At 39.8% G+C, this 26796-nt stretch overlaps 1 protein-coding gene across 11 annotated transcripts in view; it reads right to left on the bottom strand.

Moving 5' to 3' along the window:
* Window positions 1-26796, bottom strand: part of ASTN2 (astrotactin 2) — a 986627-nt gene that overhangs the window by 165662 nt on the left and 794169 nt on the right. For all 11 annotated transcript variants that reach the window (XM_045372567.2, XM_015436667.3, XM_015436666.3 and 8 more), the window contains 2 exons: window positions 22596-22729; window positions 20609-20757 (listed from right to left, as the gene is read on the bottom strand). In XM_045372567.2, coding sequence (XP_045228502.2) covers window positions 20609-20757; window positions 22596-22729 — 283 coding nt within the window. The remainder of the gene's footprint in view (window positions 1-20608; window positions 20758-22595; window positions 22730-26796) is intronic.

The following is a 26796-nucleotide window of genomic DNA, read 5'->3' as shown; positions in this document are numbered from 1 at the left end:
CTTGTTTCATGACAGGTAACAACAGCATAATTTACATATTTGATATTAGGGATACAGCATGGAATGGGACAAGTAAGGTCCTAAGGCATGATTACACTTAGCTTATGCTCAAGAGCAAGAGAACTCTTATCACTGTTGAGAATGTAGAAAGGTGAAGCCACTGTGAAAAACAGTATGGAGGTTCCTGAAAAAATTAAAAATAGAACTGCTGATGATCCAGCAATCCCACTTCTGGATTTATATCCAAAATAATTGAAATCAGGATCTTGGAAAGATATCTGTACCCCCATGCTCATTGCAGCATTATTCACAGTAGTCAAGATAGAGAAATAACCCAAGGGTGCATCAATAAATAAATGGATGAAGAAAACATGGTATATGCATACAATGGAGTATCATTCAGCCTTAAAAAAGAAGGAAATTCTGCCATTTGAAATGACATGAATAAACCTAAAGGACGTTATGCTAAGTATAAGAATCCAGTCATAGAACGACAAATACTGCCTAATTCCACTAATATAGAGGTATCCAAAATAGGCAAAGTCAAAGAAGCTGAGACTAGAGTGATGGTTTCCAGGTGCTGGGGATGGGGAAACAAGGAGTTGGTTTTCAATGGGGTATAAAGTTTCTGTTATACAAAATGAATATGTTCTAGAAATCTGCTGTAAAACATAGCACTTATAGTTAATATGGTATTGTGTGCTTTAAAATGCTTTAAGAGGCTAGATGTCACGTTAAGTGTTCTTATCAAACACACACATGTACACACATACATAAATGCACAAAATAAAATTACTGGAGGTGATGGGTATGTTTTGATTCTTGCTTGTGGTGATGACATCATGGATACATGCACATGTCCAAAGTCATCATTATCTATATATTAAATGTGTGCAATTTTTGTATGTCAATTATGCCTCAAGCTATCTTTTAAAGGGCAGACAAATCAAAAGTAAATGAGCAAATATACAAATAAATGAGATAATTTCAACAAATGCTGCATGATATAAGGGTAGTAATACTGAGGGATGTGATAGAAAGTGATAGAGAAGAAACCTAATATTTGGGTAGTCAGGAAAGGCTTTCTGTGCAGATGAAAATGGGATTAAGACTCATGTGCTATAAAGGAGTTAACAACCCCAGTTAAGGGAACCACTAGTGGGAAGGGTAGAAAATTCAAAGCAGAGGGAAGTAGATGTGAAGTAACAAGCTTGGTGTGTCTAACAATGAGAAAGTAGGCTAGTGTTGTTACTGCTCTCACATGTCAAGTTAGTCATCAGCTTCCTAAAAGTCAACTCAAGAAGGGAAAGAGTTTGGGTTATATTGTTTGCCTCTCCAAATATAAGGGGATTATCTCTCAAGGATGGTTATATTTAAAAAATGTATTTTCTTGCCTACTAGAATGTATGGCTTCCATCTTTTTCTGGCCTTTGAAATTGGTACCCTTTCCAGAGGTAATTGTCCCCAGAACTCATGATCAGTGAGTGAACCCAAAGCCATAGGTATTGTGATCCAACTCTTTGACACGTGAATGGTCAGTGTTGAAGGTACACAATATTCCAGGACTTATGATCTTTTTTTTTTTTTTTGAGACGGAGTTTCGCTCTTGTCACCAGGCTGGAGTACAGTGGTGCAATCTCGGCTCACTTCAATCTCCGCCTCCCAGGTTCAAGTGATTCCCCTGCTACAGCCTCCCAAGTAGCGTGCCACCATGCCTGGCTAATTTTTTGTATTTAGTAGAGATGGGCTTTCACCATGTTGGTCAGGATGGTCTTGATCTCCTGACCTTGTGATTCACCTGCCTCGGTCTCCCAAAGTGCTGGGATTATAGGCATGAGCCACCACACCTGGCCTCGATCTATTAATATGTCCTAGGAGCTACAGAATTATATTCATGAACTCTGAATGACTTCAGTCAAGTCACTTTTCTTCTCTAAGTCTTGTTTCTTATCTGTATAATGTGAGTGAGAGGTGAATGGTGGATAGGGGATATTGGGTAGGTGGCTACCTGTGATCTCTACATTGGGTAGAGGGCTGTGTTCACTAGAGTTTCTTCCAGATTTTCTGTGATTCTAAGAAGTCTTTGGAATCTTGGAGTGAGTATTCCCAGGGAACTCTGATGTGTTGAAAAGCTCTCCTACATCGTTGATGTCAGCTGTGCCTGAGGCTTTTTAATGGGTCAACAGACTCCAAAGGTGAGCTGGAGACAAACCTGGCAATTATAGATTAAAGGGCAATTATAACAGGGCTCATAATTGTTCTCTTACAATCCTGCCTTCATTGTTGGTTAATAACCAAATTCTCTCTTTCCAGGGAACTCCACCCTCAACTTTTCCCACTGGCATAGGTGAGGCCGGATCAGAACAGGGTAATTGAGTTCTCCCTGGGGAGTTTGGGGTCATGTGAGCACAGCTCCTTGATCTCATTTCAGATGGCTCCAGGGAAGTACCCAAAATCTCTCCTTTGGGAGGTAGGACAGAATGACTCAGGAAAAGGGAAGTCAAAAGGAAGTTTATGAAGTCTGAGAATGGGATTGGTAAATAAATCCAAGTATGGATACTCCTGGAGGCAGGTCGTGTGGGCTACAATACTGGGCTGGAACCCAGGAGACCCTATGTATGTGTCATCCATAACTTGCCAGGAGACTGAGGGGAAGTTCCTTCACCACTGGGATTCAGTTGCTTCATCTGTGAAACTAGGGGGTTGGCTTAACTGATCTGTAAGTATCTTCCAAATAGGATATGAGGTTGGTGCAAAATTAATTGTGGTTTTTGCCATTGAAAGTAAAGTAATAGCAAAATCCACAATTACTTTTGCACCAACCTCATATTTTTAGGATTCTAGATGCCTGTGACTGAGTGGACTACTTCTGAGTCTCAGTTTTTGCTTCTGTAAAGAGACAATAACAAGAGTAACTTCATCATAGAATTATTGTGAGGATTAAATGAGCTTAACATGGCATCTCTACTTTATTCATTCAGTGCTCTCATTTAATGGTTACTCATTAGACTTCTACTTTAAACCAGACTCTATGCTAGGAGAAGATGGATAATTCGTATTGTTGAACTAGGTATCTTAGATGAACTGGAAAGATACCTTCACAAGGCTAGGAGTCTTGTGGGGTATACAATGAACGTTTAAAAATGGAGCTATTTTTATGAGGCATTTCTGTTATTGAACAGTCAGATCAAATCCCACTGTCTAAATAATGGCAAATGGCAGGGGAAAATATTCCAAGGCATGGCAACATTCTCAAGAGAAGCTATCCTCTGTCCCTGGTCTAAATTAAAGATGACACTTTCAAATATCTTCAGAGCAAAGCAGATAACGTAAGTTAATGTAGTGGGTTGGATGTCAGAAAATCTAAAAGAGGGGATTAAGACGAACTAGTTTGCATGCATTCTCTAAAGCGGAAAGCTGCTAGTCAACTCTCATGCCTACTGCTGTCATGTGAGAATGTGAGTCTAAAGTTGCCAAAACTCACTATTTTTCAGCAGAAGCCAGGAATCCAGATTTTCACATAAAAAGCATCCAGATTTCAAGTGACAGCCACTTATTCAAATATTTAAAAACATGTAGCGACTGGTTTGCTATCTCTAAGTTAAAGCCAATATTTCAGATAAGCAAGAGTATTTTAATTGTGTACATTTTCAAAAAGGAAGGTAAGGAGAAAGTAAAAGGGATGAATGATTATTGACTATCATCTATGTGCCCCAGGCATCTTACAGACAACATATATCATTTCATCTGCTGCTCACAACAATTCTGAGAAGCACCTGTGTTTAGTTCTGATATTTTTCCCTGATGCAATTCACATATGGAAAATGTGTTTTGAGAAACACTGGTATGGACAGATATGACTGGCAGCATGAGGAAGATTGAATATAGGGACAAGATAAGAGGCAGGACAGCTTGGTGAGGAAGTCATAGTGGAAATACACAAGGTGCCCCTAGTGGAGAGAAAAATAAGGACAGATTTGAATCAAAATGAAGAAGTAATTAACCTATATTTTTCAAAGCTCATCAATAATGCCTGAGAGGGGAATTTTACCTCCCTTCCACCTCCCCATGTCAGATGGAGGAGGAAGGGACTTTACAGCTGTACCCCTTTTCTTATTTTCTCTCTTCACCCTCAGGCTATGTCTTTAATGGCTGTGTTCAGACCAAGGTCAGCCATCCCTCCAAGTAGACAACAGAAATCAAACCCTAGTCCTATAGCCTGGATCTCCTAGTCTACACCTTGATGCCACACAGTATAATTTCTCAGAGCAATGAACTTCTATAGAAAAGACTACTCTGGTCAGGCATGGTGGCTAATGTCTGTAATCTCAGCACTTTGGGAGGTCAAGGTAGGTGGATCACTTGAGTCCAGGAGTTTGGGACCATCCTGGGCAACATGACAAAAGCCCATCTCTACGAAAAAATATAAAAACTAGCCAAGAGTGGTGATGCATGCTTTTAGTCCCAGCTACTTGGGAGGCTGAGGTGGAAGGATTGATTGAGCCCAGGAGGTAGAGGCTGCAGTAAGGTGTGATTGGGCCCCTGCACTCCAAGCCTGGGCAACAGAGCAAGACCCTGTCTGAAAGAAAGAAAGAAAGAAAAGAAAAGAAAAGAAAAGAAAAGACAAAAAGACTACTCAGCCATTCTTCCTGATCCTCTGATCCACAGGCTTCTTGCCTCTGGCTGTCATCACACTGGCAGTGAGCAATAGAGAAACGTAGATCAAATGGTCGGAAGACGTAAATTCAATTCTTGGCTCCACACTTATAAGAAGTTTGACCTTCAACTATCAACTTCACAAGACTTATCCTCAACTCCCTCATCTGTAGATGTAGATAATATTGTCCTCCTATTGGAAGGACTAATTTGTAGGTAAAATAAGATAATTGATTTAAAGTTCCTTCAATCCATACTTCATAGAGCAGCCAGGGTGATAAAACTTTTCCTCTTTAGCATGACTTAAACCACTCTCTATGATTTCACTCCTCCTATAGTCCCTTCTTTTTAAATTCCATACTCAGAATTTACACTCCAGCCCCACTGTCCTTTTATTCCTTAAGGACACTGTGCGTGCTGTTTCCTCTACCTGAACCGCTTTCCATCCCACCCACCCCTCAATATTCACTTCATTTCACTACTTCCCGTTCACACTTCAGGTATTTATTGAGTGCTTACTACGTGCCTGGCAATGTACCAGGCACTGGGGATAGGGTGATAAAAAAGATAAATGTAACAACACTTCGGAGAAGCTAATATTTCAGTGCAAAAGGCAAATGCTACATCCCTGCCTTCACCAACCAAAATATATTCAGAATTGTAATAAGTGCTACCAAGCTAGGAATAGTATAGAATGCTAAAAGTTCATGTAGTCAACGAGAGGGCCAAATCTAATCTAAGCATTCAGATAAGTGACATTTAAACTGAGACCTGAGTGTACAGGCCCAAGTGGGAAAGAAAATCGGTAGCATCAATAGTAGAGAGAAGAAGTAGGTAATTGCAATTATTCAAACCTTGTACGATGTGTCAAAAAGTTTTCATTTAGAAGTTAGAAGAGTTATGAAAGTTCTTAAAAGGTTTAAATTAGAAGAATCATAGTTATAAATAAGATACCTATCCATCAAATATTTATTGAATGTCCATGGTTTGCCAAATACTATGCTAGATATGATCAAATGTATATTTTAACTGGTAACTCTGGCTTTAGAGTTGATAACTGAAAGGGAGGGAAAAGTGGCTAATGTGAGGACTATTTAAAAAATGATTGCAGAAGATATTGAGTGGCTTAGATTAGGCAATGGAAATAAAAAGAAAGGAGCCGATTTAAGAGATAATGGGGATCAAAGCAAAATATCTTGGTTATAAATTGAACATGAAGGTGAACAAGAGAAAAGTTAAAGGTAACTGCTTTAAGAAACTTAGTTTATAGTGGCACCAGCTATATAGAGTAAATGAACAACTGGAAAGGAGCAAACTTGTAGGGAGATGATAGCAAATCCAGTTTTGAATGTGTTGAGGAGTTTGAATTGCTTGTGAGATATCGAATTACAGATGCTTATAGTCAGTTGGATATAATTAGGGGGTTCAGAAAAATGAGGTGGAGACCCAAATGTAAAAGCAATGAATACATTGATTGTTACTATTGGACTAGGTGTGGTAACCCAGAGAGAGATTAAATTGAGAAAAGAATATACAGGAGCAAGCCATAAGAGGCTTCAAGATAAAGAACAGATAAAGAGACCCTGTAAGACAGGCTAAGTTGGAGTTAGAGAGTTAGATACCAAACCGGGAAGGTATAGTACTGAAGAAACCAAGGACAGCAAATGTTTCAGATCCTGTAGAATGCATAGAGATATGAAGTAAGTTTATGACCCAAAAAAGTCATTGAATTTAATGACATAGAGTTCACAAATGTTCATGGAGAAAAATGTTTTAGTAACTTGGTGGTAGCAGAAGACAGAGGGGAGTAAGCTGAGGAATGAAAAGATGAAGTGAACCATTGTAGGCTATACTTTCAAAGGTGTGTTTATAAAGAAAAGGAAAGGGATCATTTTAGAAGATGCAATGTTTTGTGTCTTTGTTCTAAGAAGAAAAATTTATGAGCATATAAATGATGTAAATAATCTACTAAAGAAGGAGAGATACAAAATATAGGATATAAGGAGAGAGATTACATGTAGATTTCTAATAATTTAGGAAGGCATAAGAAATACTGCAATGAAAAGACTAACTTTAGAAAGAAAGGAGGACATCTCCTATATTATATCAGGAGGAAATGGGGAGAGTATGCAAGAAAAATTTTAAATTATTTGGAGAAAAATTACACTACTCCATTATTGTTCTTAATGAATAAAGGGAGAATAGGGTATTATGGGTTTAAGAATGATGAAGGTTGGGTGTGGTGGCTCACACTTATAATCCCAGCACTTTGGGGGGCGAAGTCAGGCAGATGACTTGAGCTCGGGAGTTCACGACCAGACTGGGCAACATGATGAATCCCCATCTCTACCAAAAATACAAAAAATTAGCTGGGAATGGTGGGGTGTACCTGTAGTCCCAGCTACTCAGAAGGCTGAGGCAGAAAGATTGCTTGAGCCAGGGAGGCAGAGGTTACAGTAAGCCAAGATCACACTAGTACACTCCAGCCTGGGTGACAGAGCGAGACCCCCATCTCAAAGAATGATGAAGAAGAATGTAAGTTGACAGGAGAAACCTAGTTAAGATTGAATGGAAGCATGAAGAGACCAGTTAACATTGATGACTGATGATACATTGATGACAATATTCAAAACTGTGTTTTTCTGTAGCTGCCTGACTGTACCATCACAGAAGATGGAGAGTTGCATGCATCCAGTGCAGGTGTTTGACCAAGCAGGGAAATTAAAAGACCGAAAGGCAAGGGAGATTGAGAGACTGATACAAGCAGTGATTGAAGTCAAAGAGTGGGATGTTGGAACTGATGGTTTTTTATGGAACAATATCATGTGAGGACAAAGTCTACAGTGTGGCCCAGGAGTGGGTGGCTGAGGCAGAATGGAGAAATGGTCACTGGAGATGAGCATATCAAGGAAGTGAGAGACTGGATTGTTGGACAGAAAATCCACAAAAAACCCTGACCTTACCTATCGTGATGGCAAGAACACAGACGAAGATAAAGCTCCAAACCAGGAACTTAAAATACTTAAAGAATCAGTTTCAGTTGAGGCAAGACGATGAAGGTTGGATTCAGCTAGACTTCCCCTTTTGGGGAATAACAATGTCATAGACACAAGGTAGGATAGATTTAGTCTGGGCAAACTCTGGATGACAGGTAGGTACCAACACAGCATAATTCTTGCCTGGCCTGGAAGGAGATTCTGTTGAGTAAAGAGAGAAATACAGATTTTTATTCTCTTGGCATCTCTAACGGGAAGCTGCTACTAAGGACAAGAATGGCAACAGATGGCAACAGGGAGGGAGAAAGACCAGCTTGGGAGTGATCTCCAGGGGAGGGGTTTGTAGTCTTGTGTATGAGAGGTTGATCCACATAATGAATTACTGGAACCAGACTCTCAAACAATTTCCCACTTCCTCTGAGTAGCCTTTATTATCCCCAATGGACTGAATTAGAAACCTCTCTGCCATGCCCCTACAGCATCTGAGTTATCTCAGCACCCACTATGCTATCCGAGCAATTTCTCGCTAAATTATACCACTCTCTTTGTTGACTATAAGCTCCATAAGGGCAGGAATTATGCCTGTCCTGTTAACATTCCATGCCCAGGACATAGACCATACTAAGAGCTCCACACACATTCATGAAATGAATGAGGGTGCTTTGTGAGCTGTAAAGAATTCTGTGATATAGAAGGCAGGCTGGGTGGCATGGAAGAATCAACAGGATTAAGACTTTCCAAGTATCTTTTCCCTTTGGAAGCCTTTGACTTTAGAAACCTTTCACCCAGAGAGCAGCTGGAGTGACAGAAATATTTTCTGAGCCCCTAATATCAGTTTCAGATGTTTGCAATCATGTAGGTTTGTACTTCACCCTTTAAAACATGTTTCCCTCGCCCCCACCCCCCAATTCTAGCTGAGGGAGTAAAGCGTAGTTTCCAATGACATCACCTCTCTCAGGCTGGCCCAGGGTAAGCGGACAGCAGGTGAGTGAGGTCCCCTCTAGTTTCTCAGATGAACAGCACAGTTCAGCCATGGCCCACACAGCATGAGGAACTAAGTAAATTCCACAAGATTTCATAAATACCTACAATGTAAGTGCTCCATCACAGCCACTGCTGCCACCATCCTCTCAGCTACTGGAGAAAAGAGACCTGCTGCCCTTCACCTTGAGTTATTCCTCATATAAATTCACCTCTGTAACTGCTCCCTTTTACTTGATAAAGTTTTCAGTCTAAGGTCTGAGATGGGATGGTGTGTGTGTTGGGACGGGGAGTGCCTTTTCAGTTGTAGATTATCCTTAATGATAATAGGGATAGAGAAAGAACAGCAGAGCTGAGAGTGGGTACAGATGGCCTCTGGACATTCTTCTTTACCCACATGTAAGTCTAAATGAGCAGCTCATATCAGAGCCAGCGTAGAGAGACAAAGACAAGCAAAGGTCAGCTGAGACATGGGCAGAGAATGACATGGAGCAAAAAGAAGAAAGAGACAGTCACCAAGGGAAGTTGACACACATAAGGTAGAAAAAGAATAAAACAAGGAAGGAGAGAAGAAAGGAAATAGGAAAGGATATAGGAAGAAAGAAACAGAGACAAGAGTTGAGAGTTGGCAGGAGGCAAGCGTGGTACTGATCAGCCGGGGAGAGGCCCATTAGGCTCCCAGATGCCAGGGCAGAAAGGGGCACTGACCAGCTCCAGATGTTGCTGCCTTGTATGAGGAGGTGCCGGGGCTAGTGGATAGGGCCTGCTGCCTCTGTGAGTGCCAACAGAGCCGGCTGGCCTTCCAGCCCTGAACTAAACAAGCTGAAGCTGAGAATTCCATGAAGAAAAAGAGAAGTTTCTGATTTTTTTAAAGTTAAAAAAAAAATCCAGCAGGAGAGCAGAAGATGACCAAAGAAAATGCATAGGCATGTGGTGAGAGTATCACCAGACAGAGAAACAGGAGATTATGATGCTAGGTGTGACCCATCCCTTCTTGTCCTCACTCTTCTGATCCTTACACTGAGAGTGGCAGGTTCAATGCTTGAGGTTCTTCTACTTGCAAATTTAGGGATTCACAAAGCTAGTTTATATAAAAGTAGACAAAGAAGTGGTAAGCCTGATGGGCTACAATCCCCTTTACAAGATCAGAGTTCACTAGTTGCTCAGTAGTTGCTGTCAGTAGCTAAAGACTCCATTCTCTCAAGCCACACAAATGTCCTATATCCCCTGATTTCCATCTGCCTCTAGGTCTATTCTCAACAAGAGCAAATCACACCGGAGGTAATATGAACTAGTGAAAAATCTTTGAATGTACTGGATGAGGGTGTGGGGGTAGATAGTAAAGAAACCAGAGCCCTAGTTCTAGCTCTGGCTGTACCAGTAACTCACCAAGTGTGTAAGCTCTGGACAAGTCCGTCTCCTCTGAGCCTTTTTCTTCATAGGTCAAATGGGAGGTTTGGATTTATTAAATCTGCTTGTGCCTCGGCCCAGCTTCTTACTCCCACCTCTCCCTACATCTACTCTGCCCAAGAGGCTGAAACCCATGCCAATTGTTCTGATGAGGCCATGAGGGAGAACCAGACGTCTGTTTTTAATATTGATGACAGATTAGCGTGCGGGGAATTCAGCCACCCCCTACAACAAGCCCCATTTCTGCTCAAAAACAACTGGAACAGGAGGCTACTTATGCTTGGCTTTCCTAACGGCATCCCAGAACTGACTGAGAGATGGCTTCTCTGAAGGAGACAAAGAGGGCGCCAAACCTAGAGGTGGGGGCAGGGGTAGGAGACAGGGAGGGAGAGTGAGCATTTCAAAAGTTAGTTCAGAAGGGTGTGAAACAGATGGCAGCCATAAAGTGTGTGTGTTTGTGTTCATGTGCGCACATGGGAGAAAGAAAGAGAGAAAGATCTGTGTAAGCACCTATGTCTGTGCACATGCACGCATGAGCTTGTGAATAAATAAATAATTCCAGCACTGGACTTGGCTGCCAGCAAAAATTCAGAGAGATCAAAGGATAAAGCCCACATTTCCCTATTCTGGCCTCACCTGACCAAATGTGTGAGTAATCCTAACTCTCTATCCAAAACAAGTCTTAAATCTTATTTTGTTTTCTTCCTAACATTTATTTCTCCCTTTAATTTTGTTTTAATTCATGGAAATAGGAAACAACAAGAAAGTATTAGTACCTACTGTGTCTCAAGACGTGTGCCGGAATTAACCCTTAAAAATAGCTTGTGAAAAGGTGTTGTTTTTCCCATTCCACAGAAAAGGAAACTGAACTCTAGAAAAGATGTTGACTAACCCTAGATCTCTCTCACTGAGAAGTGGTGAAAAATAAAACCAGAAGCCAGGTTTTCCCAAGTCTATATTCTTTGATTAGGCTTATATTCTCAAAGACAAAACTCAACTGAGTGAACTGAGAAATTTCAATTTAAGCCAAGTTCATTTTCCAGAGGGTTTAGACATGATAAAGGTGACACGGAGGCAAACAGATGAGGTGAATGTTTCAGATGTACCTTCCCAATCAACTACAGCATCAGTTGGTCATGACACATTTTTAGAGGGCTTACCATGTACTTAACTAGGCTGTAGGACTACAGAAGACCCCATAAAACTACACAGTGCTTAAGGAATTAATGCAGAGTCAAAAAGTTAAGACATGAATATGTCTATCCACATGCAATTCAGTTCAGTGAACTGAACATCCACGTATGACAGGCACTGTGGGGAAACCCCAACATATAAGGATACAAGATTCATCATCTTGTATCTTTATTTATTTATTTTTTTTGTGAGACGGAGTCTCTCTCTGTCACCCAGGCTGGAGTGCAGTGGCACAAACAATCTCCACTCACTGCAAGCTCCGCCTCCCGGGTTCACGCCACTCTCCTGCCTCAGCCTCCTGTGTAGCTGGGACTACAAGCACCCGCCACCGCACCTGGCTAATTTTTTTGTATGTTTAGTAGAGACAGGGTTTCACCATGTTAACCAGGATGGTCTCGATCTCCTGACCTCGTGATCCGCCCGTCTCAGCCTCCCAAAGTGCTGGAATTACAGGCGTGAGCCACCGCGCCCGGCCTGTATCTTTAAAAACAACTGCCCACCCACAAATTCAGGAATTGAACAATGTGGAGAATGAAAGTCAAGTCCTACAAGGAAAGGTTAAAAAACACCCTGTAAAGACAGAAGCATGTATGTCATTGTCTCCAATCTTCTGAATGGCTACAGGAAGAAGGGCCTAGATCTGTGTAAAGTGACCCTAGGCCAGATAACCAAAAATAAGCAAATTTTACCTCAATTTTAAAAAGTAACTCTTGGATTAGAGCACTGCTTGCTGGAAAATAAAGAAGAATCTTGGATTTCTATTTCTGGATTAAACGGAATAACAAGGACTGGATTTATTTGCCCTACTGCCCACAACATTAAGAAATTAACACACACACACACACACACACACACACACGCCGAAGCAGGCAGGTCACGAGGTCAGGAGATTGAGACCATCTTGGCTAACATGGTGAAACCCTGTCTCTTTTTAAAATTCAAAAAAAATTAGCCAGGCATGGTGACACGTGCCTGTAGTACCAGCTACTCCGGAGGCTAAGGCAGGAGAATCACTTGAACCTGGGAGGTGGAGGTTGCAGTGAGCCGAGACAGCACCACTGCACGCCAGCCTGGGCAACAGAGCGAGACTCCATCTCAAACAAACAAACAAACAAAAAGAAAAACATAAAACAAGCTTGTCAACAACTAGAGATTAGGCAACAAAGTACAGAGATCCTGAAAGATGGAAAACAAATTATGTGAGCCCTAAAATTTCTCTTTGCCCTTAGAGAGTTTTCAAGCCACTGTTCAGGGAGAGGAAATGCCCGACAGATTCCCTGAATTGCCCAGCCAGAGTTCTGAGACCAGGGAAACCAAAGTGATTACAGTTCATAAGACAAGAGTAATGGAGAGGAGAGAGCTGCATAGAGGAAAACTTGAAGCGATCTGTGGAGGAGTTCCTGTCAATATTCATCAGAGTACTGATTGATGCATGTATCTGAGAAATCTCCCAAAACAAGGGAATTAGTGAGAACAATGCCTGAGGCTCATACAAGGGCCAGTAATAGTGCCTGTCTCTGCCAGCCATACTGTAAAACCTCAAAATTTATGGGCAACTTTGTAGAGCACACAGAACAGTTCTCCCTTAGTAGTAGACAATAATTAGCCCTAGACTAAACACTGCTTCAGTTCCATCTAACAAATCTTAAAGATCTAAAGGAATCTTTAGATTTAGCAAGATCTAAAGGAATCAAATTGTTTCTCTATACAAAAGAGTTCAAAAATATTTTTAGGAATACAAAATATCCAGCATCAAACAAGGCAAGAATCGCAATATCTGGCATCCAATACAAAATTACCTGGCATGCAAAGAGGCAGGAAAATGTATCCCATAATGAGGAGGAAAAAAAAAAATCAATCACTTTAAACTGACCCAGAACTGATCCAGTTGTCAGGATTAGCGAACAAGAACATTAAAAGTTATTGTAACTATATCCCATTTGTAAAAAAATTTAAGAAATAGAATATATTAACGAGGCTCAAATTGGACTTCCAAAGGTGAAAATTACAATGTCCAAGATGAAAAATAATGCTGGATGGGATGAACAATAAATTACACTTCACAGAAAGCACCGAAGATATGTACTAGAAACTATCTAAAATGGAATACAGAGATAACAAATAAGTTTTGAAAATGAAAAAAGCATCACCGAGATGAGTAACAACTTCAAGTGATTGAATATACATGTTGTTGGAGGAAAAGAAAAATGGAGGGAGATTTTTTAAATTGACAAAATAATGGCCAAAAATTTTCCAAATTCAATGAAACCATAAACCCACCGATCCAAGAAGCCCAACAAACTCTAACACAAGAAATAAATGACTAATAAAGAGAAAAGCTTAGAATCGGTCAGAAAAAAGGATCTCTCTCTCTCTCTCTCTCTCTCTCTATATATATATATATATATATATATGAATTATATATATGGGTGTATATATATATGAATTATATATATGGGTGTGCGTGTGTATATATGTGTGTGTGTGTATATATATATGTATGAACAAAGATAGGAATGATGGCAGATTTATAATTTGAAACAATGCAAACAAGACCGAAGTGTAACATCTTTAATTACTAGGATAAAAATCTGTCAACTTAAAATTTCATGTCCAGCAATAATATCTTACAAAAACAAAATCAGAAAGCATGCATCACTAACTGACAAAATATAAGAAATAGTAAAAGACATCCTTTAGGCTGAAAGAAAATGACACTAGATGAAAACATGAATGATCCTCAAAGAAGTGAAGAGTACCAAAGTTAGTATCTACAAGGGTAAATATATAAAATCACTTATGTTATTACTTAAATACCAAAAAAATAAGAAAAAAATAATAAAGATAAATTGTGTAATTTTTAACATATATGTGAATAACACATATGACAAAAACTGCATAAGGCTTGGAAGAGAGGAAGAACAGGATACTATTATAAGATTCCTTCCTGTGCTATACTTGAAATAGTATTATATCACTTGAAGGTAACTATGATATGCTAGGTATTCATGCTGTAAACCCTAAAGCAAACACTAAAATTTTTTTTAAAAGAGTTATTTTGAGAAATGTCTGTTCATATCCTTTGCCCACTTTTTGAAGACATTCATACAGCCAACAGACACATGAAAAAATGCTCATCATCACTGGCCATCAGAGAAATGCAAATCAAAACCACAATGAGATACCATCTCACACCAGTTAGAATGGCGATCATTCAAAAGTCAGGAAACAACAGGTGCTGGAGAGGATGTGGAGAAATAGGAACACTTTTACACTGTTGGTGGGATTGTAAACTAGTTCAACCATTATGGAAAACAGTATGGCGATTCCTCAAGGATCTAGAACTAGATGTACCATATGACCCAGCCATCCCTTTACTGGGGATATACCCAAAGGATTATAAATCATGCTGCTATAAAGACACATGCACACGTATGTTTATTGCGGCACTATTCACAATAGCAAAGACTTGGAATCAACCCAAATGTCCATCAGTGACAGATTGGATTAAGAAAATGTGGCACATATACACCACGGAATACTATGCAGCCATAAAAAAGGATGAGTTTGTGTCCTTTGTAGGGACATGGATGCAGCTGGAAACCATCATTCTTAGCAAACTATCACAAGAACAGAAAACCAAACACCATATGTTCTCACTCATAGGTGGGAACTGAACAATGAGATCACTTGGACTCGGGAAGGGGAACATCACACACCGGGGCCTATCATGGGGAGGGGGGAGGGGGGAGGGATTGCATTGGGAGTTATACCTGATGTAAATGACGAGTTGATGGGTGCTGACGAGTTGATGGGTGCAGCACACCAACATGGCACAAGTATACATATGTAACAAACCTGCACGTTATGCACATGTACCCTAAAACTTAAAGTATAATAATAATAATAAATAAATAAATAAATAAAAGATTTTTATATTAAAAAAAAAAACTTGTGAGGAGCAAAATACTCCAAGTCACGCTTTTGAAGCCATTGTATATGTATGTATACATACACATATATATACACACAAACACACATACACACGCACACACATATATATACACACACACACACACAAATATATGAATATAAATGATTATCTGGTCAAAATTGCTACAAGATTAATCATTTCAACATCATCCAAATCTTATTCTCATGATTTGTCATAAAAGGGTACCTATTGCAATAAGAGCCATTAGATCCCAAGGAGAGGACTAGGCCATGCTACACTGTCAATAGCTCAAAAAGAAAGACTAGATTGTTAACTCCATGAGGCTTGAGAGCAAACTTTTTGTTTGCTTGTTTTGCTTGTACCAATTTGTGAGGGGAAAACTGAAAATAAAGCTCACCTAATTAAATACTAAAAATAAAATAAAATAAAATAAAAGAGTGATTGCTGGCCGGGTGCGGTGGCTCACGCCTGTAATCCCAGACTTTGGGAGGCGAAGGTGAGTGGATCACAAGGTCAGGAGATCGAGATCATCCTGGCTAACACGGTGAAACCCCATCTCTACTAAAAAATAAAAAAAATAGCCGGGCGCGGTGGCGCGCGACTGTAGTCCCAGCGACACGGGAGGCTGAGGCAGGAGAACGGTGTGAACCTGGGAGGCGGAGCTTGCAGTGAGCTGAGATGGTGCCACTGCACTCCAGCCTGGGCCACAGAGCCAGATTCTGCCTCAAAAAAAAAAAAAAAAAAAAACAGTTATTGCTAATAAAGTCAACAAAGGAGATATAATGGAATCATAAAAGCTATCCAAAAGAAGATAGAAAAAGAAGAGAAATAAAAGATGGGATAATATTAAAAAAAAAAAAAAGAAAAATGATAAACTTAAACATACAAATATCACATTATTAAGCAGGTCATGGGCTCTAAAATAAGTAAACAAACAAACAAATATCACATTAAATAGAAATGGTCTAAACATCCCAACTTTATGGTCTAAACACCCCAAAGTTAATAATGCCAGCTTGGATTAAAAAATAAGACCCAACTATACACTGTCTTCCAGAAACACACTATTAATATAAAGCAATGATAGTATAAAAGTAAAATAACGGCTGGGGACAGTGGCTCACACCTGTAATCCCAGCACTTTGTGAGGCTGAGACGGGCAGATCACCAGAGGTCCGGAGTTTGAGATCAGCTGGCCAACATGGCGAAACCCCATCTCTACTAACAATACAAAAATTAGCTGGGTGTGGTGGCAGGCACCTGTAATCTCAGTTACTCTGGAGGCTGAGGCAGGACAATTGCTTGAACTCAGAAGGCGGAGGTTGTGTTCGCTGAGATTGTGCCATTGCACTCCAGCCTGGGCGACAAAAGAGAAATTCTGTCTCAATAAATAAATAAATAAATAATAAAGTAATAGGAAATGATAGACTTTAATACCAATCAAAAGAAAGCTGGAGTACTTAGACAAAGTAGATTTCAGAACAAATAATGTAACAGAAATATGCAAGACCATTTCACAATGTAAAGGGATCCATTCATCAAGAGAATATGAAAATTCTAAATGTTTATGAACGTAAATAACAATACCTTCAAAATATATAAAGTAAAAACTGATAAGGCTGCAGAAGAAATAAGTCCATAATTATAATCAGAGGTTTCTATAGCCCTCCCTCAATTATTGACACAAGTAGAAGAGAGAAAATCAGAAAGGCTCTAGAAGACTTGAATAACATAATTAACCAATTTTATCTAACAGGCATTTATAGAACACTCTACCCATAAATAAGTGGATGCACATTATTTTAAAGTGGACACTGAATACATCAATAGACCATCTAGACCAAAAACTAGTCTCAATAAATTTAAAATGTTTAAAGTCATGAAAACATATTTTCTGACTATAGCCGAATCAAATTAAAAAGCAGTCACAAAAATTTCTGAAAACCTCCAAATATTTGAAAACTAAGTGGCATGCCTCTAAGTAACTCTTGAGTCAAAGAAGAAAACAAAAGTGAAATTGGAAATGCTTTGAACTGAATGAAAATGAAAACGCAACATAACACAACCTTTGAGATACTACTAAAGCAGTAGTTAGAGGGAATGCCTACATTACAAGAAAGACCTCAAATCAAGAGCCCCAGCTACCATTTTAAAAATTAAAACACGGAGAAAACCAAACTCAAAGTAAGCTAAACAAATAAAATAATAAAGATTAGAGGATAAATCAATGAAATAGGAAATAGCAAAAACAGATAAAACCAAAAGTTGATTCTTTGAAAATATAAATAAATGTCATAACTATCTAGCCAAACTGATCTAGAAAAAAAAGAGAGGAGACACACATCACCAATATCAAGATGAGACTAATATCGCTATAATCTCAACAGATTTCAAAAGATTAACAGAATGCCATAAAAAACTTTTACCAATAAATTTGATACTTTACATGGAATGAACAAGTTCCTTAAAACACACAAGCTGCCAAACATCACTCAAGAAGAAATAGATGATCTAAATAAATCTATATCTATCAAATACCTAAATTAGTAGTTAAAAACTTTCTTGCAAGAAAAGGTCTAAGCCCAGATGCCTTCACTGGTGAATTCTACAAAATGATTAAGAAAAAAATACTATCAATTTTAACCAAGCTGATTATCTGAGACGACAGATACATTTCAGAAAACTGAAAAGAAGAAAATATTTTATAATTCATTTTGTGAGACCAGAATGATCCTAATTAAAAACAACAACAACAACAACAACAACAACAAAACCCAAACCAAAAAAAAACCAGATAAAAGAACCTACATTCCTGGGATAAATCTCACATGGTAGGTTGTTTTATAATATGAAAATCTATCAATGTGACTTACCATATTAACAAATTTAGAGAGATAAACTATACCATCATTTTAATAGACACAGAAAATTCAACATCCATTTCTAATGGAAACAAAGTCTTTGCAGTAGACTAGAAATAGAAGATACCTTCTTTGATGTAATCAAACATTACATTAAAAAACAACAACATACAACTAACGTCATACTTAACCGTGAAAGACTAAATGCCTAAAATTAGAAAAACAGTCAAAGATGTCTGCTCTTACCACTTCTGTTCAATGTAGTACTAAGATTCCTAGCTAGAACAATTAGACAAGTAATAAATAAATAAATGTCATCACAATTGGAAAGAAAGAAATATAATTGTCTCTGTATGCAGATGACATGATCATACATACAGAAAACTTTAGGAAGAACTGAGCTTTCTAACACTGGAGGCATGTAATCAGTGCATGCTGAAGTGTTAAAGAGAAAGCAAGACTAGATGATCTCCTAAGATCCTTCCAACACTGGAATTTTTCTGCTGATATGGAAGAGGTACTTCAAGGCAAAGAATGGAGTATGCCAAATAAACGGTAGAGAGAATGAGTGAGTGCACTACGTTGGAAGGGACTTTCTGCTGAAAGGATCAAGTGCCCTTGTGGAAGAAGCAACACTTGAGTTTTGATGTAGACTCTGCATGGTCTATAAGAACAAGCACTGTGCTGGGCATAAGACAGACCTGGTTACAAAGCCTGACTCTGCCATACGTGTTTATGGGACTTTAGGAAAGTCACATATGTCTTTGGGATTTACTTACTTTATCTGTAGAACAAAGTTCATGATCATTCTTAAGTTACATTGTTTTTTGTTTGTTTGTTTTTAATTGTGAGAAGAACAGCACGCTATGGAGATGTGATCGAGATGTGAAGCATTATTGTTCAAGTGTAAACCCACTGTTGGAGGACTTTCATTTCCCTTGGTTATCTGTGGTTTACAAAACTCTGCTATTAAAAAACAGCACTCCAGAAGGACAAAGACACACACGCGCACACACACACACGCACACACACACACAAAATACACACCCACCCATTCACAGACAGTGGTAAATCTCACCCACATAAAAATAATGCATATGCAGATAATACAAACACACAGACACTTCAGTTTGCCTATGCATACTCAGATACACAGTCTTGCACAAACACATATGCATGCACTCCATACAGAGTCAAAAGTCAGAATTAACCAAGTTTGAAAGATGAGACAAAATCAGCGGCCCAATTACTGTTCCATGACCCGCCCCTCTGTGAAAGTGATGTCCACTCCAGTCTGTTCTGTCTCTTTCAGTCAATAATGTGGAAAAAGCCACATCAATCCCAGGCGACCTATTAGCAGCCAACTTGACTTCTCATGTTGTCCACAATCTGGGCCTTTCTTTTTCTGACTTCTCTCTCATTCACAGCCTCATTTTATCACTTTCTTCCGAATTTCAGAGGAGTCAAAGCAAAAATAGCCCAGAGAGGAATGGGAGAGGTGTAGAAGACAGACAGGTAGAAAACAGGAAGACAGAAACAGAAAAGGGAACAATAAAGATCCTTTCATTCATTTATTATTCATTCAGTCAACTCATATTTGAATGCCAGACTTTGTGATAGTGTTGGAAATTCAACTATGACTAACACAGAAAAGCCATCTTACCTCTTGGAGTTTATAATTTAATTGGGCAAATAATTATACTCCTTTAATTCTTTAAATAGCCAAGTCTTGGTTCAGGATTAAAATTATAAATTTGAGGAGGTATCACAAGCTGAATAACCTTGGATCAGTCTCAATGTTCTAATCTGTGAAATGGGTACAATAATCACTAACCCTCCTAAAACTGCGAGGATTAAGATGCTGAACAAAGCATTTAGCTGAGTGCCTGGCACAAAAAATAGATGTCTAATTGATGTTTTCTGGCTGGAAAATAATAATTGCTGAATGGAAGTCTCAACAGAGAACAGAAAATGTAAGCCCCAGTACAGATCACAAGTGAACACTTCGTTTCTTGGCAGTGTCAAAGATTTAGAACTCAGAAATAATGTTCTGAGTGATAATCAAAGGTATCCCTCTTAAAAGCCAACATTCTCAAATGCTCCTGCATGCTGGAATCACTTCCAATTATCTCTTTCCCAGCACTAGTTAATGAAGACTCCAAGTGTATCTCACTAGAAACCCAATTGTGTGAATTTCCTTACCTCAGTTCCAGAGATAATATATTTACAGATCAAGCCCTTCAAGCAAGAGTCTTGCAGGCCTTCCCAGAGAGAAAAAGGTCAAATTGTCTTCAGAATCAACTAGTTCTTTGACATAATATTTTGAAGGTCCAACTCAGAGAATCAGAAATTCTTTCCAACTGCAACTTGCTATCTTTCTTCGCTCAAATTCATACAAAACAGCACACAGGGATAGACAGCGAAAAATCACTAAACGATGAAATCTTCCAATGCCTTCCCAAGAGAGATGAGACCAAGTCTCCAAAGAAAGTAGAAAATCCCAGTTTCCCTCTTCTGTCATACTATCCCAAGAAAATGGGAACTCATGTACCTACCTGTGTACAGGTCAGTGTCTGTATATTCATCCACTTTCTTATGCTGCAGAATATAGTCGGAAACCTTGGTCCCAATAGCTGGCTGAACATCTACCCACTCCAAGGAGACCACAGTACTGGAGGGCTCCACTGTCGGGGACAGCCGCAGCCTACAGGGAATAAACAGGAAGATTCTTGTTTGGCAGCCAACACCAGCTGGGACCCAAAAGAGTCAGCATGTGTCAAAGTGAAGCACAGGTTTCAGTCTGAATTTAAATCTTGATTCCACTCACGATCACCAACTTGCATGACCTTAGGCAAGTTATTTCCCCTCTCATGGCCTCTGTTTCTCATCCATAAAATGGGAAGACAAGGAGCCACCTTTCAAGAGCAATGTAGAATTTCATAAATTAATCCATGCACACGATATGTGCTCAATGTCAGTTTATCAGTTGTCCATATATTTATACTGTATTCTCAATGATGCTTCACTTTCAATTAAATTGGCAGTGCCTTCAAACAAAGGAACTTTCCACTTTTCTGCCATTCTCTTTAATACCCACAATGTATTAGCTAACTTTTTAATATCCTTAAGTAAATACACTATTGAAAGGAGTAAAACTCCTGGAGTAAATCTTTTTGCAAAGCAAGAAAAAAAAATAGAATGATGAAAGGTTAGAACTAGAATGGTCCTTAGAGACGATGAAGTTTAATTCCCTCATTTCACAAAATGGGGAAAGGCTCAAAAAAAGGAAACAGTTTGCACAAGGTCACACAACAAGCTGAGGACAGGACCATGATGGTGACTTTGCTTATCCTTATCCCAGATTCCTTTTTTCAACAATACCACACTGTCTCTTCAAAGACCATCTCATAACGTGATTCTTCTCACCCACAGAGGTCGATTATGGGACTTTATTTTCCAGTATTGGTTCCTGCCCCTCTCTTATGCTTCTCACACCACTTCTCCCTCTTCATCACATGCCTGCAACCACAATGACCTTCCTTTACTTCCTCAGATGGTGAATTTCCAGTGTCTGGCCCTTCACATATGGTGTTCCTTCTGCCTGAGACATGAGTCTCATCACTTGTTGCCTGGCTGGTGTCTACCCTAATTTAGGTCTCTTCAGAGAGCTTTCCCGGACTATTCCCTCTCTCTTCCAACTAAAACATCTCCCCATTATTCCCCCTAATAGCATGTCTTTGTTTATTTTTCATATTTTTCTTATTAAAATGATTTTGCTGTTGAGACAGGGTCTCACTCTTTCACTCGGGCTGGAGTGCAGTAGTGAAAACTTGGATCACTGCAGCCTTGAATTCCTGGCCTCAAGTGACCCTCCCACCTCAGCCTCCATAGTCACTGGGACTACAGGCATGTGCCACCACACGGGCTATTTTTTTTTTTTTTTTTTTTTTGTAGAGACGAGGTCTCACTATGTTGCCCAAGCTGGTCTCAACTCCTGGCCTCAAGAGATCCTCCCACCTCAGCTTCCTAAAGTGCTGGGATTACAGGCATGAGCCATGGTGCTGAGCCCTTATTTAAACTTTTAAATTGTATTTTCCTGTTTTTGTTTTGGCATCTATCTCCTCCGTTAAATTGTCCGTTCCCTAAGTACATGGACTGTGCCGATCTTGTTTCGCAGAAGAGGTTCTCCAGTTTTGTTTTGTTGTTTTTTAACCTCAGTAGCCCCATTATCTAACACAAGACCTGACAAAGTAGTCGGCTGCCTACAAGCTTTTGCTGAATGGTTGCCTGAAGGAAGAAATGATGAACTGAGTGGCATCATTTAAAACAAGCACACACTGCAGTATCAGTGTCCGCTCCTGTGCCACAATTCTGTTCTGCCAAAGCTCCCTTCTTTCCTAAAAAAGGAGGTAGCCTCCAGGGTCTTTGGGGATCTTGTTAGGCACCTTGGGAGCAAAAGCAAGTCATGGCATGGGCCGGCAGGACAGGAGTGTGAGTCCATGAAAAGGGACGGCCAAAGGAAAAGGGGCCATACATACGTACACCGGCTGCGGAAGGGGGCTGCAGTTGGGGAGCCCACTGGCATCAAAGGCGCTGAGGTCACACCTGCACCAGTCATCGATCACATCTCCTTTCCCTGAGCACCAGTAAGAACTCATCAGTGCACTCTTGAAGGCCTGGAAAAAAAGGAGGACAGAGTAGACAATGAAGACAATAGGGGAGAGATCAAGAGAAAACGTGCTGATGGCCATGATGTCAGCCATCGAGGGCTTTAGAGCAGCCCCTTTAAGCACAAGACCCCACCTATTCCCTAAATCCCTTGCACTCTACTATCAGGTTCTCCCATCCTGGGCCATCCCCTCCCCAGGAGCCAGAAGGATCATTGAGAAACAATAAAAACTATATCCATTGATAGTGTCCCCTGGGCTCGGCACTCCACCTGTGTTAACTTACTTAATCTTCACAACAACCTCATACAATAGATACTATTATTATAATTTCCCATTTTACAAATTGGAAAACTGAAGCACACAGAAAGTAAATAACTTGACTGAGGTTTACGATAGTAAGTGACAGAGCTAGGATCCAATCCAAGGTAATCTGCCTCCAAAGCCTGCCCTCTTATTAAACACCTTGCTGCACTGCCTTTTATAGAAGTCTGACCATCTCATTGCCCTGCTTAAAAACCTTCAAAGGTTTCCCACAGTCTTCAGGATAAAAATCTAAATGCCTTGTTCTCACCCCTGGCCACCTTTTCATCTCTCACCACTCTCCTGACCTTCTTTGCACAGTATCATCCGTTCTCGTGCACCCACATCATTTCCACCAACAGTGAATTCCTGTTTATGTAAAATGTGCTCTAAATCAGGAGCCAGAAAAGAGTTTCTGTAAAGGGCCAGAGAGTAAGCATTTCTGGCTTCAGGACAAGGTAGACTCTTCCACAATTACTTAACACTGCCTTTGTAGCATGAAAGTGGCATAGATGATACTTTACATGAATTGGCATGGTTGTATTCCTATAAAACTTTATTTACAAAGACAAGTAGTAGGCTAGATTAGGTCTGAGGGCCACAGTTTGCTGACCTTTGCTCTAAATGATAATCAATGTTCTATTTAATTTGAACGTGCTTCATAGTCTTTTTAAAACACATACACATGCGCGCGCGCGCGCGCGCGCACACACACACACACACACACACACACACACACACACACACACACTCCATTCTATGCCTGGAATATTGCCCTCTCTGCACTCCAGTTTACTCTTTTGGTCTCAAATAGGAAACATTCTTTTCTCTGGGAAGCCCACCATAACTTTCTTAAGTCTAGAACCATGCTCCTCTTCTGGATACCGTAACACACTAGACCATACCTACCAACACATTTCCTTGCCTGTCTCACCAATAAACACTGGTCCCACCAAGGGCAAGGGCCAGGCCTTAGTCACATGAATATTCTTGTGGGACCTAGCACAGTTGTTCAGTCAACAGTTAGTAAATACATGAATGCACATTGAAAAATAGATCGTTAATATTTGGCAGTAAAGAACTTGGAAGGCACTTTTTCAGTTTAGCACAGGACAGGACTCAAGTTTTACCTTCTACTTTGTTCCCCTCCCTTGGGCTCTGATGTGGAAGATAACTTCAGCGTGTGCTTGATGCTAACACTGACATTTCAACGCACTGCAGATTCTGAATGAATGACAGCTGTCTTTAAAACGTAAGACTTTCAGAGAATGTTGATCTCTTATTCCTTTGTGCTTTGCCTGCTCTGTATGATGGCCTTATTTTTCATTTCTTTCATATTTTTTACTTTTGATATGCTTTTAAATAAAAGTTGCACACCACTAAGGGCACTTGATTACCAAGATATCACTTTTTTCATTCTGCATTGTCTAAAAGACTCAAGTAGAACATGTTTGTATAAAGTGGGTCTGGGGTCTCCCTTCTGAGTGATCCAGAACACAGATCTAGAAGTAGACGGTGTCTATCAAGAGTGTTCCTGTGTAAGCTTCCATCTCATTTCTCCTGGAAGTTGACAAAAACTCTCCAATTATTCCTGCCACACATTCTTATCCATGTCATTTCCTAGGGATGAATGAATGAATGATCAAATTTCACCTGAGTTAAGTGTCATGACCCAAAGAAATAAAAAACAATTATAATAAAAGCTAATGTTCATGAAACACTAAACGGCACAGTACATGGTACTTTAAGTGTATTAAAATGTAATAATCACAATAGTCCTGAGACACAGATGTTACGATTCTCATTTATATATAAGAAAACTAGGAATCAGAGCAGTCAAGCAATTTTCTCAAGATCACACAGCAAGTAAATGGTGGAAACAGAATCCCAACCCAGATTTCTGTGACTCCCAAGTGCAGGTCTTTTCTGTTCAACAATTCTGAGCCATGGGATTAATCCCAAGTAGGGTTGCTAGATTCAGTAAATTAAAACACAGCGTGCTCAGTTAAATTCAAATTCTAGGCAACATGTTTTTAGTGTAAGCATATTTCATAAACGATTTGCATATAAAGTGCCCGGGCCGGGGTGTGTCACACAGTAAGAGAACTGTTCCTACTAGGTGCCAGAACCTATGCTGAGAACAAATGTCCCTTCTCTAGCCAGCACCAGAAGGAGGCACTCACATGAGAACAGAAACCAGATGCGACTGCATGAGGTCATGCTGACTGTTAGACCTTTTCTCGCTCCCTTTGCAGGTTTCCCCTTAGTAAAATTAATGTGCTTAACTACTGATGGCTTAAAATTCTGTAACATCTCCAGCCAGCACTGAAGGCTTAATTACCATAACGGTGAAAACCAGGGCCGTGGGTGAAAGTGACACAGATGGGAAGGTTGCACTGGACCCCAGCAATGGGAAGAGAGAGAGCATACTGTGTGTGTGTGTGTGTGTGTGTGTGTGTGTGTGTGTGTGTGTGTGTGTGTGTTTGGTTTTTATAATAAATAGGAACTTGAGCTTGTGGAAAACAAAACAGAAAATCTCTCTGGACTTTGTGAGTTTCACAAAGTTTCACAAAGTTTCACCATCCAGGCAGTGGATTTCTTTTTGGGAAGAAATCCTGCCTGTAAGAATCCACATCCACTGGCTCTTTCCCAAAACCCTGAGGAACAGAATGGGGACTGGTGCAATGGCCAGGCAAATACTGGTTAGAACACAAACACACCCTGATAAAAGACCAGCATCAAACGGGGAGTCCTCGTAAGGCTGCAGAAGCCAGCACTGGGTCAATGCAGGATCACTCTTTCCTCACCTCTTCCGTCCTTGCAACACTCCATCCAGAGTCCAATTAGATCCCGGGGGAGGAAAATCATAGAATGTTCCAACTTCACAGGACTCTGTAAATCATCTAACCTAATCCATTTTACAGATGCAGATACAGTGACCCAGAGATGCTAGCTGGCTGGACCAAGGTGATAGAACAACTTTACGATGAAACTACTCTATCCCTCCGTTGAGTGCTCAAAATTACCCATTGAGATGGATGCTCAATACCCACTTACAGAAAAGCATGGACGGACAGGGAGGGACTTGAACTAAAGCCCATTTGAATCCTTGTACCCTTGACCTTAGTAGGTCACATAGGAACAATAAATGCCAATATTTCATCCAAAATTTCCTGTTCGGCTGCTCTGCTTGGGTCATGTGCTTATGTGTGTGCGTGTGTTGTCTGCATGCGTATGTGTCTCTGTGTGTGTGAGAGAAAACGAAACCTTACACTGGAGGCATTGTTGACTCCTAGCTTTTGAATAAGTGGAGGGACCTAAGAAACACATTCTGTACTTAATGGCTATATTTGCATGGCCATTGGTTTTCATAACGAAGAAGGTTTGCATTTCCACAACTTGTAAATGCTTCCAACTTCTGGCTAATTAGCTAGGAAACCAAGCTGGGCAAGAGGAGAAAACAGCCACAAAAATATTAAGCAATCAAAAAAAACTAGGATGTATTTCTGACTCTCTTGTTACTTTCCTTTTTGAACTTGCATAAAAGATTCCTCATTCTTAACCTCAATTTCCCTATCTACAAATGAGGGGATAGAAGATATGTTTTCTAAGGTTTAAGTTCAGTACACATTCAGTGAACTTCCTACTACATACCTTATGCCTTCCAGAAAGTAAGAAAGGGGATTAACAAGACCAAGTCACTAATTTCAAAGGATCTGCAATTTATTAGCAAAGATACACACACAAACAATTATAATTACTATAGTACAAAT

This window comes from Macaca fascicularis, chromosome 15, assembly GCF_037993035.2.
Source record: "Macaca fascicularis isolate 582-1 chromosome 15, T2T-MFA8v1.1".
In the NCBI taxonomy this organism is placed as follows: domain Eukaryota; kingdom Metazoa; phylum Chordata; class Mammalia; order Primates; family Cercopithecidae; genus Macaca; species Macaca fascicularis.
The sequence above is the reverse complement of the archived record's forward strand: the minus strand, read 5'-3'. Positions and strand labels throughout refer to the sequence as shown.